Genomic DNA, 18,803 nt, shown 5'->3' on the forward strand with positions numbered 1-18,803 from the left:
GGATTATAGGTGGTCAATCGACTTCAAATTTTTAGGGTAATTGTATCATCATGTCCTTAATAAGTATACAAAAATTTAGAATTTTTTGACGGTATGCCTTAACCACGACAACTACCTTAAATATTGAATGAAGCTAACCTTCTGTACAGTAAGGGAAGAAATAAAATAAACAATAAACTTTAAAATTTTTAAAATATATATAATATATATATATATAATTTTTTTAAATACAAAAATTGAAGTCTTTTTATTATAAATGTGTTCATAACAAAACATTAATTTGTTAGTCAACATTAATACCTTTTTACTTTTATATCATGTTAGTTTCAGCGTTAATGATATTATTGGGTGTAACTTTTTTTATTACTATATTATAATTATAATTATTATTTATTATTATTATACACTTAATAAATAAAAGTTTTTAAAATCGACTTGAGTGATTAAAAAAAAAAATTAAACAATAAATCTCGAGTAATTTAAACAATAATAACATAATTTCTTAGACAAAAATTATATCTTTAATAATAACAACAATTATTTATTTATGACTTATCGATGGACTTAGCGTAAACAAAACACTTAATCAATTGAAATAAATTTAATTGATCAATGTTCAACATTTAATATCATATTTAAATTATCAATTTATTATGCCCAAAATAAAAGACAAAAATTGGGCATATAATAATATCAATAAAAACTAATTTAATTATTATTAGTCACTTAAAAGTTGTATTGAGCTATTACACCATAACATAACTAAACATACTTACTATTAAATGCAGCATTTGCTCTTATTTATCGCCACTTTATCTAATAAAATATAATTACTTATTTATTATTTACACACCGATATAATTGAGCATTTTGAATTTAAAAGTCGTAATTATTAATTGTTTTTTTACGCTTGTCATCTTAAAATGCATTTTAGAAAAAATGAAAAATTAATAATATTATTAACAAAATAAATTTTAATAATAATAATTTTATGAATGAATAAAATCATTTCCAGCCGTAAGAAAGACCGGTTGTTTGATTATTCGTTGTCCGCTGTTCCATTGTAATGTACTGTCGGATTAGGCGTGAAATTTCATGCGCTTGTTCTGTTTGCAATCTTGTTATTCTTTGCTGCATCAAATTACCGCATTTCATGTCCAGGTAAAGAGCTCCTTCTTCGGATTTAACTTTACGCGTCGATATTACTTCCGAGAAAGGATAATGATACAACGTTACCTGCAATTAAGTAATAATAAATTGGTGTTGCCGTTATTATTTAAATATTGGCTAGAAATTATATGTAATATGTAGATGGATTTGCAATAAAAATGCTAATAGTAACATACGTGTGTCATTAAATCGATAAAGTGAACACCGTGTCTATTCAGGGCTAGAATGTGATCTCCTCCTTTCTCTTTGCCGTTTTCTGGTATTCTTTTTACAGCGAAGAAACTCGATCCAAATAGCGGCCATTTCGACAGAATTTCTGTAATTAAATATATTATTTATTAAAATGCATCTAACATATTTGTATAAAACTGTTAGTATGAAAAGTAACTTAAAAAAAAATGTATCCAAGACCTCGTTTAGCGAAGCGATAACCCATTTATTAACACATACTTCATATATATGAATGAAAAATTAATTTTAAGTTAATTACCTAGAACTTGGGCTTTACAAACAGCAGGAGTATTGTGTTGAATATTATTCCATGCTTGCTGGACCATACTACCCCACTGCTGAGGTTTAGGCTCTCGTAAGCTGAGCGCAGGTTTTGGTAATAAGTATTTTATTTCTTTAGTTGATGGATCGTGGGCCATATCCGCTGCTCGGTGCAGTAAAGCAGCTATTTGAGCCATATCGTACTGTAAATACAAATAATTGAGTTTTTTATTTATTTAAATCATATATCATCAATCATGATTAATATGTAATTTTTTTATGATACTAAAATCAACAGACATCTTTAAAAATATTTTAAAAAATTTGCGTCCATAGTTTTTGTAATTTATACTCGTGGAATTTTTTTTCCAAGTTTTTTTTTTATTATAATTTATCTGTTTAAAAAATTTTATAAATTATGAGATGTATGTTAATTTTAGCATCAATTGTTAATTAATGATTTTTTAACATCAGATAATTTAATAAATATTTATTAACTGTTGATAAATCATTGATTAAATAAGATTTATTAATAGTTGAAGAAAAATTAATATGACGCAATTTTTTTAACTGTTAATAAACATTTGTTTGGATCCTTGAATAAAAAATTTCACTTTGATTCTTTTTATAATCTTACAACTTCAATAAAAAATAAAATTTCACTAAATTGGGTAGATTAATAGTTTTCTTAAAAATTAAAAAAAAAAAAAAAGTAGAAGAAATAAAATTAATAATAAAAGAATGGTTGAATTAAATTAAAAATTTTTTTCCGGTGAAAATTATTAATTAATAACAATTTGATAATTAATTCACTTTTCTTTAAAAAACTATCAATAAATAATTAAAAAACAAGTATTTATATTTAGTAAATAAAAAAATTGTTTCCAAATAAATGAATTATTAATAGTTAATAAATTCTTTTATCATTGCATTTTTTGAATAAAACTTACAATAACTTCTTGGGGTAAATGATCTTCCGGAATAACTAGCAAAAGTCCTTCCAAATAATCTGGCGCAATTTGATTAAAAACAACCTCTATGTACAAAGCTGCGTCCAGTCTCAAAGGGTAATACCACACCGATCTATTTAATTAAAAAAAAAAATTATTATTAATATAATTCGCGTTACTAAAGACAAAAGTATCTCAAAATTTGGTTTTGCAAAACCAAAAGGGCGTACAAAAAAAATTTTTTTTTTCCAATCAACTAGGGAATGTATAAAAGTAAAAATATTGTTGAAAAACGCAAAAATAATTTATTTTTCGACATACACTCTTCCGATTTTAACAAAAAAAATTTTCAAAGCCACAAGAGCGTTTATGAAAAAATCGTCAAAGTAGATTCTAAGGACTTTAAAAAGTCAAGATCTAATGAAAAATTGATTTTTGGAAGTGAGACTGAAAACACTAACACACCCCAATTTCTTTAAATTTTCAATTTTTTGTATTTTGTGAAAATTGACTGAAAAAAATTAAAATAAAATTTTTAACTTCTCCTAACATAAATTGACAATCTTAACTCTCGCAGTACACTAAGGGTCATTTTAACCCCAGAATTTTTCTTATCCTAAAATATTTCTCGAAAATAGGTTTGTTTTTAATTAATTTTTTCAACATTAAAAACTATTTAATTCAGAATAATAATGATTATATTCAAAAGAGCATTGTTTTACCTATCAAAAATGTAATAAATTGAATTTCAAGAAAATGAATAGTTTCTGAGATATAATTCTTCGAAAGTCCAGTGGGTCAATTTGACCCCATGTGTACTCTAAAGTTCTGTTCGGAGGTGTGTACTCCGAGGGTTAAAAAAATTCGGCTGTGATAGTATTTTTAGTTAAATTTTCAAAAATCATTTTTTCATTAGATCTCGAGGTTTGGAGGATCTTAGACGCTACTTTGATTATTTCTTCCCTAGTTGATTGGCGAAAAAAAAATTTTTTTTATATGCTGTTCTGGTTCTACAAAACCAGAAGAGCTTATAAAAAATATTAATTGCACATAATAATAGATTAAAGAAAACAAATTTTTCGATGATGCTTCGCATCATGAGTCGTGCAAAAAATGATGAATGTATTTATCATGAACTAATTACCTGCAGAATATCAAATAAAATACTTGATGATTCTTTTGCAACTCGGTGGTAACATCAAGGACATATTCATCTCGCGCTAAAGGCATCGTGAAAGCATCACCGTCGACGATACAATATAGCGAGAATTCATCCATTTCGTGTGGATTTCTCACGGATATGACGCTGCACATTTCCTCAATGACATCCTTAATATGAGACAGATTATTGTTGAAGCAAAGTATTGTTACAAGTTTTTATTAATAATAATAAAAAAGTGGCATTGACTTACTTGAACAACAGTCGTACACTTGGTGTTAATGACTCTCTCGGTACCACCAGGCAGTCTGTATATTTGTCTCTTCGCGTTTCTTCCCGCGCTGATGGCCATTATTTCTTCCACGCTGGGCACGTTTTTCCGCCCGCCGTACTTTACGGTTTTTCGCAAATTCTGAAGGCAGACTGTCGCGGTTCCGTGATACGCGCGTCTTTTATCGTACGCCGCAGTTTCTAGGTATTTTATCAAGTAAGGTCTTAGTCCTTCGCTGCAAGTGAAGTAGGCAGCGACAATGCTGAATAATCGCCAGCCGCGTTGACAGCTATCTGGGTTTGGGCTTTTGTTGTTCGTCGTTTGTTTCATTAGTTGGCAGAACACTTCGTCTCGTAATGGTTCAAATTTGTGGCAATGCTAAAACAAAAAAAAGTTTAATCATACTTAAGGAAGTCCTTTCGCTCCAGTTGAGTCAAAACAACTGTAGTAGTCAATATACGATAAATTAAAATAAAAAACCTATAAAAATTCCTAAAATTAAAAAATAAATAGTATATGAGGCATTGATCGTTGAAATTTTGAAAATAAAAAAAAAATAGTTAAATACAAAAATTAATTTGACTCTTTCAATTTACAAATATAAATTAACAGGATATTGGTAGGAAAGGATTGAGAAAGGAATGTGGAGAGGATCATCTTAATGTGAGTTTATAGAATATGCGAGAAAAAATTATTAGATAGCTCGGACTGGGATTCGAACCCAGAACCTTTCGAAGACATGTCGGCTACTCTACCATTTGAGCTATCCAGTCTGTACTAAGTTTCCTTTCGCTTATTCTATATACATTAAGCCACACCGTCCATCTTACGGCAAGCATTTTTACAAATATAAATAATGCTGTGAAGCGGGAAAGAATAGGAGTTACGGTAATTACTGCTAGTAATCTGTCCGTAATTTGGAAACGCTGTACTTCAGTTGTTTACATTTTCATTTGCACAATATAACCTTAACCACGTTTAAGTTTTTGCAGTCAGTGTAAATAAATAAATTAGTTTGAATTTATTGAATGGTCTGAAGCTTGCGCGCTACGCAACGTTACCAAATGTTTTGACTTCATTTTAATGTAGGTTGCTTGACAATTTTTTGTGATTTTATAATTTTAATTTCTCCATATATTCCACGGCAACCTATATATTTTATTGCAAAAAATGAAACCTGAATATTTGAAAAACCTTATTTTGAGTTTTTTTTTATGCCATCTAATCGGTAGTTAATACCATAATTCGAAAAAGTTGTTAAGGTCTGACTTTCTCGTAAGACTTGGAAAAAATACTAACATTTTTAAAAATTTTTTTTTCAAAAATTTTCACGGTAAAGACTAAATTAAACTTTACTATTAGATAAATAAGGACTTTAACTATTAGATAAAAATTAATTTTATGCGTAATCTAATATTTTTTATTTAACATTGAAGGCGAAAGGACCTCCTTAAATAAGGATTGCTGCCGCTAATAATTTAAAAAAATTTTTCAAATTCATAGTAATTAAAAATTTATATTTTTTCCATCATTTTCCTAGTATTTAATTGATGATAAAAAAATCAGATATTTATTCAAATGTTGGCAGCATAACTGTAGAGTGTTTCTATATAATTACTTTGTTAAGTATGTCAAATAAAAAAATTAAATAAATTACTTTAAATTGTTAAGATTAATTATCAGAATTAATTATTAGTCGAGCAAAAAAAAAAATTAATTTCAGTTTTTTAAGACCTTATTCATCTTTCAGAAATTTATTTAATAAAAATTGATGACATTAAAGTTAGCTGTCACTTGACTAATTTTTAATTTTATTTAACAATTAAATTAATTCTAAAAAATTATTTTTAAAAAATTGCATTTTTTATTTTTTTTTAATTTCTGCATGTCAATTTTTTTTCTTATTTTTTTGCCATAGATTATTTGTTAATTTTAATTATTTGTTAATTTTAAAAATTATTAAGTATCTAAATTAATTTTCATTAAAAATTGAGAATGAAATTTTAAAAAATTTTATGCACAGAGTCTTAATATTTATATAGTATTGTATCAATATCATAATCATTAGAATGTGCAATATTTGCTTAAGTAATCATTCACATGCTTTTGAAATTACTTTATTCAATAATGTTTATTTATATAAGTAAACAATACTGTAACGTCCACGTTTTCAAAAGTATAAATATCTAATTTGTCCCCGGCTCGAAATTTGCTCGCCGGAGTCCAGGGTCATAAACGGGGATTACATTATCAATAACAAAATATAAACAAAACCCTTCATTTTTAAATAAGTCAAAAAAAGGAAACCTCTTTATTGGCCTGACCATATTAATAAACGATATAAACAATATAAGCAAATTAAACAATATAAACAATACATTAGAACAACAAATATCAAAAGCTTAAGTGATAATATGTACAAACTTGATGTCAAATTTAACAATAATCGGACATATCGTTTCTTTTCCCGTTTTCTGTGCCACCTGGTGGCTAAACTCTGTCTACTCTCTTTACAAAGTGGTAATCCTACCGATGGATACACCCTCAGTCGCGGCCCTACTTACCCCTAATCCCGTTTGGGTGCTTGGAAAGCAACCCTTTCCGGCTACACTTACCCCTAATCCCGTTTGAGTGCTTGGAAAGCAACCCTTTCCGGCCCTACTTACCCCTAATCCCGTTTGGGTGTTTGGAAAGCAACCCTTTCCGGCTACGCGGTGGCCAAATTTCCCCCACATGGTCAAGTCAGCACTTTCATCCGGTCGGTTCACGATACTTACCTGGGCCTTGGTCAGACTCCAGGTAGGGTATCATCCTCTGGAATTACTTGGTGAAGAGTATTCGACCGAGTAATTCTCCCGAGAAAGAATTGCTTGCTTTATCGAGCCAAATTTTGGCGTTTATCATTTTTCCCCCAATCCTTTTGTAACGAACCGGAAGGGTCGTTTTAGACACCTGTCCGGTGTCCGCGAACTAGCATTCAAAAATAATAATCGTCATTTCTTTCATTTTATATCCATTCGTTGATTTTCCATACTAAATTGTCCTCGGGACTTAGAATAATTTTGCCAGTCTTTTAATTTCTTTTACAATTTAATCATACCTTCGGTAATAATAATATAAAATTACAAAAATTAAATAATAATCGCCGCACTAATAACAATAATTGTTTCTATTAATTTTCAAATAATTAACTAAAATACTCAAATACAAAAAGTAAAATCTGCGTCATAATACATATAGATCATTTCATATGAAATACAGCTTGTTAAAAATCGGAAATAATATTTGCTTTTTCAATTTTGAGAAGTTTCTTCTTGTTATAATTTTTATTTATCAAGATCCGTTTTCAAATAATTACACCTGAGTAATTGTGTGTATTTGCCTGATTTTATAACTGATTTTATAACTTTTAATTTTCTATGTGAATTTCTTCAGGTAGCAAAGAAAATAGTAAGGCATTCCGGAACGCGGGTCTGAACACACCATTAGTTTATTAACGAGTATTTTAACTGTTGATCTTATAATTCAAAATTTCTAAAAGTAAGCTTGAATTTAAGTCTTAGTGTCTCTATAAATTATAAAAATTTAATCTCAATTGTAAATATAGTTAATTAATTATACCCGAAAAAAGATAAAGAACTCCACAGATTTATATACGAACATCAGTTTAAGAAAACATTAAAAAAGTATCAATTAATTTTTCGTGACATAATAAAAAGTGTTATCCAAGCAGAAATAGAAGTTAATTTAAATATAAATTTACCCGGAAAATAATAATTTACATTAAATAATACTTGATTACTAATAAACAGCTATTTTAATTATTACTACTGTGATTTAAATAATTATGTATATTATTTATTATTCAATTACTAATACTCAACGGTTGCATGAAGAAAAATTCCAAACAAATCATTAATAATAAGCATATGCCCAATAAATTTATGAGAAAACTTAAAAATACTTGAGCAATTTTCACCACTTATCGGAGGTTTTTAAAAACAAGATGTTTGATTATTTATTTAATCTTGATGTATAATCCTAAACTATTAGTCAATTCTCATATTTTTATTGTTAGTCTTCAAATTTCTAGTAAACTTTCACGATGTAGCTTCTTTATACTACAAATTTTTCTTTTTTGTTTGTACCGTCAATTCATAGGCTCTTAAATTAGTTAGTTAATTCTTTATAAATTCAATCTTTATATTCACTCATAATCTTTATTAATTCACTATTTTCTGTCTTCAATATTCTTATGTTAAATACTCTAATTGTACGTACTTTAATTGCACAATAATGTAAAAAATTCTTTGTATAATTTTTCTTTGCCATTCGGCATTAGCCTTGGCATAATTGTTAATAAACTAAATTTTTTCCAAACTGCATTAAATTTGTAAAAATATTTGATTCAATAAATATAATAATATTTAATATTTGTCGCAAAAAAATTCTCTGTAAAATAAATTTTCTCTTATAGATAATTGCATAAAATTACAATAAAGTCTTCTATTCCATATTTGCAGAAAGGACAATCTAAGCATATAATTACAATTCTGCCGACACAAGCTTGACTACTAAGAATGATTAATAACTGGAGTTGATTTATTATAAAGTTAATAATAGCAACAATAAAAAACATAAAATTATTTATTCTTATAAGTATAGTAGAAAGTTTAAGTAAAGGTTTCACTCACCATGAGTATTGTATATACACATTTGACTTCACTCATGTCCGGGGGTAATGGTTGATCACCCATGTACCTCATAAGACACAAGAAACACTCGACGGCAAGTGAACTAAGCTCTGTGTCCAATCTAAGGAGACTCTGCTCGATAGGGACCGGTGAAAATTTAACAAGATCAACTTGCTCTTTCCAAGTCCACTCAGCACCGTCCTGCTGGCCCTTGTTCTTCTTGCTCTTCTTTTTGTTCTTTAAGGACTCGATGACCTTCAATGAGCCACTTATCGATCCATCAGCGGTCTTCATCATCTCGAACCTGCAATAACATCAATATAGCAACAATATAAACATAAACATCAACATTATCGTACACAGTTCAAGTCTCTCCACGCAATACCACTCATTTCCTCATTTTCTCATAAATGTACAACATTTATTGAACAACTTATCAACAATGTAACGTCTGTTTTTCTTACAAGCGATCCCATGGCGCCATCGATATATTTTAAATTACCAATAATAAACCTTTGTTTTAATTTTTTTATACAATAACAACAGATATGTATTTATAATTTTATTTTATTTTATTACTGTTATTTTCTCGAAGCGTCTAGACCGAAAACTTGCGAGGATATGCCGCAGTCTAGCTCAAAAATTACGAGCTGAGTTTATACTTTTACGAGGAAAACGATTGGTTGCCGCATGAAAAGCCACCTGTCATGATCATATCTTCTTGTGTCTGTACTCGGTACAATATACAGTGTTATGCTTTCTCAACACAGTTTGTTTCACCGGTCAACGCACGAACATTACGTAACTTTCTAGCCTATTCTTTGCTATCCCATCCTGACCGTATAGAACGCAGCGAGATACTTCAAGATGAGCATTCCATCATATGTTTTCTCAATCATTTATTTTACAAGCTTGCTAATAAAATACTCAGATCAACAACTAAATTATTGTCTTATTGCAGCACAAGTCAATGACATTAATTTATGATTCAGGATTAAAGTGTCAGAATGAGGAAACAAAATTTTTTTTTTATTACAGTATTAATGTTATTAGCTGTAAAAAAATTCGACGTCTTCTTATTTGTACTAACAAATAAACCAAAGACTAAGATAAAAATTTTTAGATCATTAAATGTTTAAGATTGATTTCAATTTTTTATAAAGAAGAAAATATCATCAATAATATCAAACGTTTATGTTAATTTTTTTTCATTAGAATTATAAATTTTTTATATAAAAATATTTGAATAGTTGTTTTTAATATAGAAAAAATATCCGTTTCTCAAGACCTCAATTTTTGTCAATACTAATTTATAGTGATTTGAATAAATTTTATTTTTTTCAATTACTATCGTAATTTATTGAATTTAAATTTAAATATTTTACAGCTTCAAGAATAAATATACCATTGATTTTTATTAAGGAATTAATAAAAAAAAAAAACTGACATGATGTGAGTCGATATCGAAGTTAATTAATAGCTGACTATTTTTGGATTATTTAAGAAAAAAAATAAAGTTTACTGTAAAAAATTTGAAAAAATATGAGAGCAAATTTTTATGAATACTTTATCGATACACAAAATATTAAATTCTGCACACTGATAGAAGGATTTATTTGTATTAAAAAAAAATTTGTTAATAGTTAACAAATCATTTATTAGAGATCACTTTTTAGTATTAAACAAATATTTCTTAGTATTTAAAATGATTTGTATTTAATATAAATCTCATATTAATTTATTAAATTTTAATATTAATAAATCTTTTTAAATACTAACAAATATTTGTTAAGGACTAAAAAATGATCTCTAATAAATGATTTGTTAAATATTAATAAATATTTTTAACTATAAACAAATCCTTCTATCAGTGCAAAGATAAAAAAAATTTTTTGACTTAAGAAAATATTCTTGTTTTAGGTAAACTTTTTTTTAGTGAAATAAATTTAAAAAAAATGTAATATATTTGCTAAATTCAGCAAATAAAGACGCTTTTAATTTCTAAACAATAATTATTTATTTTTAAATAAAATACGAAGCAAAATCATTGATTTTAGAAGTCGCACTTCTTACCATAATCCCTCGATATAAATTTGAAAGCTAGTAATAAAAAAAATTAATTGGACATCGGGCTTGAGGCAAAAGTACTACTAATTTATAACCAAAAATGAATAAATTTATATTTATATAATCGCGTACATCGAACTTCCTTTTATTTTTGAGGTTTATGGTTTATTCTTAATGTCTTCTTAATTTTCATCTTTCTCTGGGACTACAATCATCATAATGATAACGATAATCATCATTATCATCTTCAATTGACGGCATTTTTCGCGAGAAAGTCGAACGACCGGTCGCTCAATGTATTTGGGACAGGGTTCGCTAAAGATCAAACCCCTCATCATTTTTCACGATAACTCGTCCCGATAAATATGAATAATAATAGAGTAATTATTACTTATGCTGCTTATATTTAAACTGAATAAGAGCCGCTTAAGTATTTCGAAACGTATAAATTAACACGTCAAGTGGATTTTAACAAAACTGATTGATATTCTCAACCAATTGACTTCTCACTTGATTTCCGCGTTTACTTTTCACTTCGGTCTACTGATACTTTACTTAAACGAAGCTCTTATTGGCATGTGGCCACATGCCACATGCCACAAGTCATTGACATTTTTATCGTGAAAGTTGTTACCGCGTACATGCCCAGCCATCGTTATTTTTATTTTTCATGTCAAGATTTTCCACCGCGATACTGTTAATGCGACTAATTTGATACAATTACCACCTGTTTTATATATTTATTTCCTAATATAATCATTATAAGAATAATAACAATTAATAATTACACACTAACATAAAACAAGCCAATTAATTAATTAATTAATTAGTTCATTAATTAAGTTATAAATCATAAATTTATAACAGTTTAGATTAATAACAAATTTTGCCTTAGGACATCAATTGTATCTCTAATTTTTTAAGTTAATAATACTTTTTTTTTATATTCAAGAACAAACTTTTCTTTTTTTTTTTAATTTATTTCAAAAATAATAATTATGAAAAAATATTTCAAAAAAATAAACAAATTTTTTAGTATTTTATGGGATAGGAAAGTGAGTAATTAAAAAAATATAAATATTTATAGCAATAAAAAATTAAATAAAAAACGGAGAGTAAAAAATTGGAATTAACAATTGAGAATTAATCTATTAATTAGTTTTTCAATAATGATTATATCCATTTATCCAAACTTCAGATCAACTCACGTCGATGTAAAATTTTTTTAATTAAATTTTTTATGAAACTAAAATTAATAGACATTTCTTAGAATTTTTCCTAACTGATAAATAGTTTAACAAAAATAAATTCTTCTCGTAAAAATTAAAAAAAAAATCTGAATCCAATTTTTTAAAATACTTTTTCAGTACAAATTTGTTTGTTAAAAAAAAATCCAAAAATGGTAAAGAAATAAATGATTTTACACGGAAAGAACAAGATGACACTGGATATCATCCCAGATTATACTCAGTAATATCTGTGGTGAAAAATAATTTCAGATAGTAGCTAAAAAAATTCATATTATACTGCGTGATATCTGGATTATACTTATTGTAATCTGGATTATACTAGCTACTACACTGATAGGAGGATTTATTTGTATTAAAAAATATTTGTTAATAGTTAACAAATCATTTATTAGAGACCACTTTTTAGTATTGAACAAATATTTCTTGGTATTTAAAATGATTTGTTTGTATTTAATAAATCTGATTTTCATTAATTAAATATTAATAAATCTATTTAAATACTAAGAAATATTTGTTGAGGACTAAAAAGTGGTCTCTAATAAATGATTTGTTAAATATTAACAAATATTTTTAATTATAAACAAATCATTTTATCAGTGTATCTGAAATTTTTTTTCACTCAGTATAATCTGGGATGATATCCAGTGTCATCTTGTTCTTTCCGTGTAGCATCAGATTTTTTTTTACTAAAATTTGATAAATGATGTAGAAAGTTTTTTTTTTCTATAAACTGCAGTTTGTTCTCAAAATAAAAAAAAAAAAAAATTAGATTTTTGCATTTACTAACATGAAGAAAAAAAAACCTACTTTTCAGTGCTCTGCCGGAAATTTAACATGGCATATTGAAGTAGCGAGTGCTTTCCATCATTAACAACCGGTCCGCACTCGTAAAATTCTTCTTCAGGGGATTTATTATTAGTTTCTTCAGGCTGCCGCCATTCCTGATTTTGGCCGCCGTGATGCTGACTGTTGCGGTGGTTTTTCTGGTTGTGGTTGCTCCCGCCATTTGCCTGTACTATCGGGGACGTGTGACCCCCCGGGACTCGGTTCACAGGCGAGTGATTTGTCTCCCGGTTAACGTGGTTTGATTGATTGTGAATTTGATTGTTGTGACTGACGTTATTATTATTGTTATTATTCCCGTAGCTCGGTTGAGACTGGATCGATTTCGTAATCTGCGAGACGTGGTTCTCGTGATGGGTCTTGTGCTGCGGTTTTTGGTCAACCTGCAAAAAATAAACAAAAAATTTATTAATAATGCATGAAACAAATTTTAAGAAGCGTATGCAATTAATAATTAATATTTGCGAAAACGGTAATTAATAAAAATTTCTGATTGAAATCTGACCTAAATAATTACTATCTCTTGATTAAAAATGTAAAAATTTTTTTAATTTCTTAAACTTTCGACTTTTTAATTATTTATTTATTTACGTAATTTGTAATTTAAAAAGTTTTTTTATCAATTTTACGAGGAACTCTAGCACGTACCACGTATCTTAAGATTATTATATATACCGCGTTCGATCTCTCGTCTTACTATAACACGAGAAAACGAGTTATCCATGCAATCAAATGCTCACGGATAAGACCTCCCTTGGTCATTTAGAGCGGAATGCGATTATTCTTGAAGGCGGTTGAGCGCGGAATTAATGCATCGATCGAAATTCTCTAGGATCTTAAATTACTCTTTACTATTATATTATATATTCTAAGCAAGTCAATATCTGGTCATAGAGTCTCTATGAAAATCTTAGAAATATAAGCTGAGTTTATTTTTTTGTAGTTGCTGTCCTTGATATTTAATTTTTATTGCAATTTTATAAGTTAAAAATATATATGCAAGATGATGAAAGAGAAAATTAAAATCTCAGCTTGAAAATGGTTGCAAAAAAATGACAATTTTAGTTTTATTGATTGTCCTAAAATAAATTTATAGCATTGAATTAAAAACCTTAAGGAGGTTCATAAGCAAGAAAAAGACACCAATAGGTTATATTGGTTTCTTTCTCACGCACTAGTGTTGCCTCCCTTTACAGACTATTATCGCTCACTTACTTCCACTCTAAAACTCACGTAAAATATCAAAAGTCACTAACTTCAAATATTTTTTATAAAAAAATGAATACTGCTCGTTTATGTTATTTTTGATAAAAAATACTTGTTATATCTTCTATTAATTATTCTCACTTTTATAAAATAATTCTGAGAAAAGTATGGTTGTTATTTAATAAAATGTTGACTCTAACTTCAGTCAGCATAGGGAATACATGTTAAATCTACGATTTTTAATCGCTAATATTTCGTAAGGACTATTAAAAAAAATTCTTACGTATAAAGGACACTTAAAACTATGTGTATTAAAAAATTGGAAGATATTGTAAGAAAAGTGATTTTTCGATGAACCTCCTTAAATGAAATTTAAATTTGAGTTGATTCATGTAAAAATAAATAATTCTAGTGCCATAAATTGTTCCGATAAAATCTTATTGAAATGGATCAAAAATTTTAAATCAAATTAAAATCTTAATCATTTAAAATTTAATGGTTCTAGCTTCATAGATTTACTGTATCTGATTTAAAACTTAAAATCAAATTCTCAGTTGCAAGTAATAGATTCTAATATTATGGGTTGTTCCGAAAGAAAAAGAAACTTATAGTAGTAGATAAAAAATTTAATTAAAATCTTAGCTGTTAAAGAAATCAATGATTTCAGAATCAAGATTTATTCTAAAAGAAACTAAATGTAATTGTTGATAAAAATTATTACGATTCTAGTATCATGGATAGTTCGAAAATAAATATATAGTACTTATTAATGGCTAGGAAGGAACACAGTAAAAAATTTTGCGTCATTGCGTCAAAAAATTTTGTGTTAAAAATTTTTATGTTAAGGTAAAAGCCCCAATATATGATCATGTACCAGTATATGATCACTACATGTATTTGTATACCTATATTTGTGAATATAGATATACAAATACATGGAGTGATCATATACTGGTACATGATCATATATTGGGGCTTTTACCTTAAATATTTAATACTTTTTTGTGTTGATTTACCAGAATAAATATTAAATTTACAAATTAAATATTTAAAACAAAATTTTTTGACGCAAAACTTTTTACTGTGAATGCTCCAAAGTAATTAATTTTAAATGAATATTATTTGCTTTCTTGTTAATTTTTTTTTAATTAAAAAAAACATTTTATTGAATTAAATAAACATTCAGTTGAATAAAATGAAATTTATATTTTTGTAAAGTTACTTAATGACCGATTCAATGAAAATTTTATTGCATAATATTTCTTGCAATATAAATCATTTTCTTCTATTTTACGATACCATTTTGCGTTTGATATTACCAAGACATTAAATATTTCTTCTAGGATTTTTAATTAATTAAGTTCATTCATCTAATTCGGGTCATTATCCTGAAAAAATATAAAAATTTTCCACTCACTTTTTTATCTTAATATCCATAAAAATAAAAAACCTTTTAAATCAGAACCGAATTCTTTCATACCCATCTCCATGATATCATCCATCGAACGAAAGAGAGTGTAAAGTTCGACGTGCTCAAACATTCTACAGTTACCCAGGATTACCATGTACGTTCCATATTCTCGAATCTCCGTCTATCCGTCACAGTCGGCAGGTTCTGCACTAAATAATTAACGCTCGGATTCGTATAAATTTTTTATGATTTATTTAATACGCCCCGAATAGCTACTCGACTATACTAACCACCATCCACTACATCCACAATTACACGGTCATAATACCTACAATATACAACAACTGCACTGATAAACACCCAGCCAGACTTTTAACCCGTTATATCTTACATCTTACAGCATAACATAACATAATACATAAACATTATTATCAATAAATTAACTCAAATAAAACATAAAAGAATACTGTAAAACTCGTCTCAACCTGGTTACTCGATCGCTTGACCTTCTCGTCCAATTTCTGCAGTGTTTCCTGAATAGTAGTAAGCGTTTTATCTCCACTTTTTTCCTTTTCTTCAACCTGTTGCTGCTGCTGTTGTTGCTGTTGTTGTTGAGCTTCATTTTGCATTCTCAGCTCTTCGAATCTCTTGAGAATTTCCCTAACACTCAGTTTACTTCCGTCTTGCTTCTCCTCGGTGATTGTTTCCATTTTTGATTTTTTCTTCTCACCATTAACGCGGTTCCCATAGCTATTATTATTAGTTTGTTCCATCTTACACATGTCCTGAATGAACCCCTCGAGCCTCAGCTCTTCCATCGATGATCGATTACAATTATTATTATTATTATTATTTATATTATTATTAATATTATTACTATAATAACCCGGAGGCGAAGAACTCGATAATGAAACCGGAGAATTCGAATCTTGTAAGCTAATTTTTCTTAAGTGATTTTCCTGACGAGGTTCGTAAGAATTACGACTCCTGAGTTGACACCCGACCTCCATCCTCAATTCTTCAATAGTCGGGTGCCTACGATCAGTATTAGAACCACGCGTCTTTGGTTGCTCGCCAAGAACCTTTGAGACATCAATCCTTGGAATGTTTTCGTACTCGTACGAGGAAGTGCTCCTTCGAGATTCCTCGAGATGATCGGAACTCTTGTTCGTGACCAGTTGGGCATCTTTCACAGACTTCCGCGATTCGCTGCTCGAAGACTTTCTGTTTGAAATTTGTTGCTGATGTTGAACGTTGCCGTTTACTTTGCTGGAAGATTTTTTAGTGTTTTCTTCTCGTGAAAATAATTTTGCAATGCGACCACGTTGTCCAACTTGACCAGCAAGTTTGTCATTTTCAAGAAATGCTCCTGAATCGTCTGTGTGTCCGTATTCGTCGCTACTAGAGTCTGAATCTGAGGATTTAACTAACAAACTATCAGGAGAATTTGTTTTCCGTTCCTCGTCTGAGAGATTGCGGTACTCGTTTCTGATCATCATACTGGGAAAATTGGGGTTCACTCTCGAAAAAAATTTAGGACCGAAGTCGGTCTTTTTGTAGTCGTTGTAGATTAATCGTTTTTCGGAGCGTTGGTCCCAGCAGGAATCGTTTTTATGCTCCGATTCGTTCATCTCAAATTTTCGTAAGAATTCTGAGCGCTTTACTATTCTTCGCACATCCATCGGGGGCTGAGACTCATTTTTTCGGAACTCTGGTTCCTGAGAGTCAAAGTTGTCCGTGAATTGGTTCAGGATTTCGGGACGGTGCTTTTGGCGACGGCGCAGTGTTTGGGGCAGCTCGGCCCAATTACTGGACATTCGCCGCGAGAACACTCCCTCCACATCTGACACTTCGCGGTACATTTTAAGAATTTTAACAGTTCACTTCACCTTGACATTGCCTATAAATTTTTGCGTTTTTTTACGATACTGATTTGTAATTATTAATTTTTACACTTGAAATTTTTTTTTTTTTAAGTAACAGTCAATTTATTTGTTTATGATTTTTTTTCATGATTTACGGCCCGATAAAAAATTTTTTAAAAATTAAAACCAATGACTTGAAAAATTGTAAATATTGAGAAATTTTTTTTCTGTAATTTATAATTATATAAGTAAATTGATGTAAAATTTTAATTAATGTATTTTTAGCTCAGCTTCAATTAATTTTCAATAAAAAATCTGAATTATATTGAACTTAAAATTATTATAATTTTTTATATATTTATAAATGAAAATTTTCAATTGTCACTATACAAAATATCAATTGAAAATTTAATCAAAAGTATATTTGTTATTTTAATTTAAAGCTGAACTTTGATTTTGTTATAATTATTCCCACAAAATTCACAAGTTTAAAATTTCAAGGACAAAAATTTCTTAAAAAAAAAATCATCAACAGTGTACAGCAACTCTATCAATTATTGACAACAATATAACATTCTCACGCAAGTAATATTTCCTAGAATTTAAATAGAAAGCCATCTTCACATTAATTTACCCAGAATGACAACGCGAGTTTCTTTTTTTATCAAAACGAGGATATGTAATAGTAATAATCATAATAATGTTGATCATAAAAATAAATAAAATGTAACCTTAATCAACCAATAAGAAAATCTGTAAAAATTTGCTAATAAGCTTAATTCCATCTCATATTATATTATAAAATTACTGCAAAATATAAATTTGGCATTTCCGGCCACGCGCGAGAGCAGTTTCCTCTTCCTAGTTTTCTTGAGTTCCCTTACGACTACGGCAGAGCATAAAAATAGTGTAGTGCCCGTGTACTTCATTAATCGTGAGAAAAAACCGTAGTAAGGAAACCAGCCTCGTAGTAGACATCGTGGGAGCTTTAGACACAATGACTGGTTGGTTGAATTTAATTATAATTATCTAGCGCTAATAAACTCTCTTAAACTCGTCACCGGGAATGAGAAAGGTATAAACTTTCTTGTTAAATTCCGGTCTTCAATGCGTTTCCCGCCCCTGTATATACTTCTTGTACTTCCAACAATAATAACAATGCTAAAATTTATACTCTTCAACACGTGTACGTCAATAATTAACCCGTAAGTTACTTTTTATATAAACAATAGACATGTACATTGCATACACGTACAACCGCTTCGCTTTTCGCGTGCTAGTTTTCTTCGCGTTGACGTTTCACTTGTTAATTATTCCTCACTAATTATTTTATTGACAATATCAATAATAATAATTAAAATTTAGTATTATTTAATTTTTTGCGTTCGAATGTTATACTTTAATTATCAACTATTAATTTTATAA

The 18,803-nt window shown here is 28.5% G+C and overlaps 1 protein-coding gene across 1 annotated transcript in view; it reads right to left on the bottom strand.

The window, feature by feature from the left end:
* Positions 1–666: 666 nt before the first annotated feature.
* Positions 667–18,803, bottom strand: part of LOC123269467 (unconventional myosin-XV) — a 67,529-nt gene continuing 49,392 nt past the window's right edge. Inside the window, exons 22-29 of the mRNA XM_044735179.1 lie at positions 12,861–13,279; positions 8,737–9,040; positions 4,025–4,420; positions 3,757–3,941; positions 2,613–2,745; positions 1,661–1,865; positions 1,347–1,486; positions 667–1,236 (exon numbers count right to left, since the gene is read on the bottom strand). Coding sequence (XP_044591114.1) covers positions 1,006–1,236; positions 1,347–1,486; positions 1,661–1,865; positions 2,613–2,745; positions 3,757–3,941; positions 4,025–4,420; positions 8,737–9,040; positions 12,861–13,279 — 2,013 coding nt within the window. The 3' untranslated portion in view covers positions 667–1,005. The remainder of the gene's footprint in view (positions 1,237–1,346; positions 1,487–1,660; positions 1,866–2,612; positions 2,746–3,756; positions 3,942–4,024; positions 4,421–8,736; positions 9,041–12,860; positions 13,280–18,803) is intronic.

The sequence above is a fragment of the Cotesia glomerata genome, linkage group LG7, assembly GCF_020080835.1.
Source record: "Cotesia glomerata isolate CgM1 linkage group LG7, MPM_Cglom_v2.3, whole genome shotgun sequence".
In the NCBI taxonomy this organism is placed as follows: domain Eukaryota; kingdom Metazoa; phylum Arthropoda; class Insecta; order Hymenoptera; family Braconidae; genus Cotesia; species Cotesia glomerata.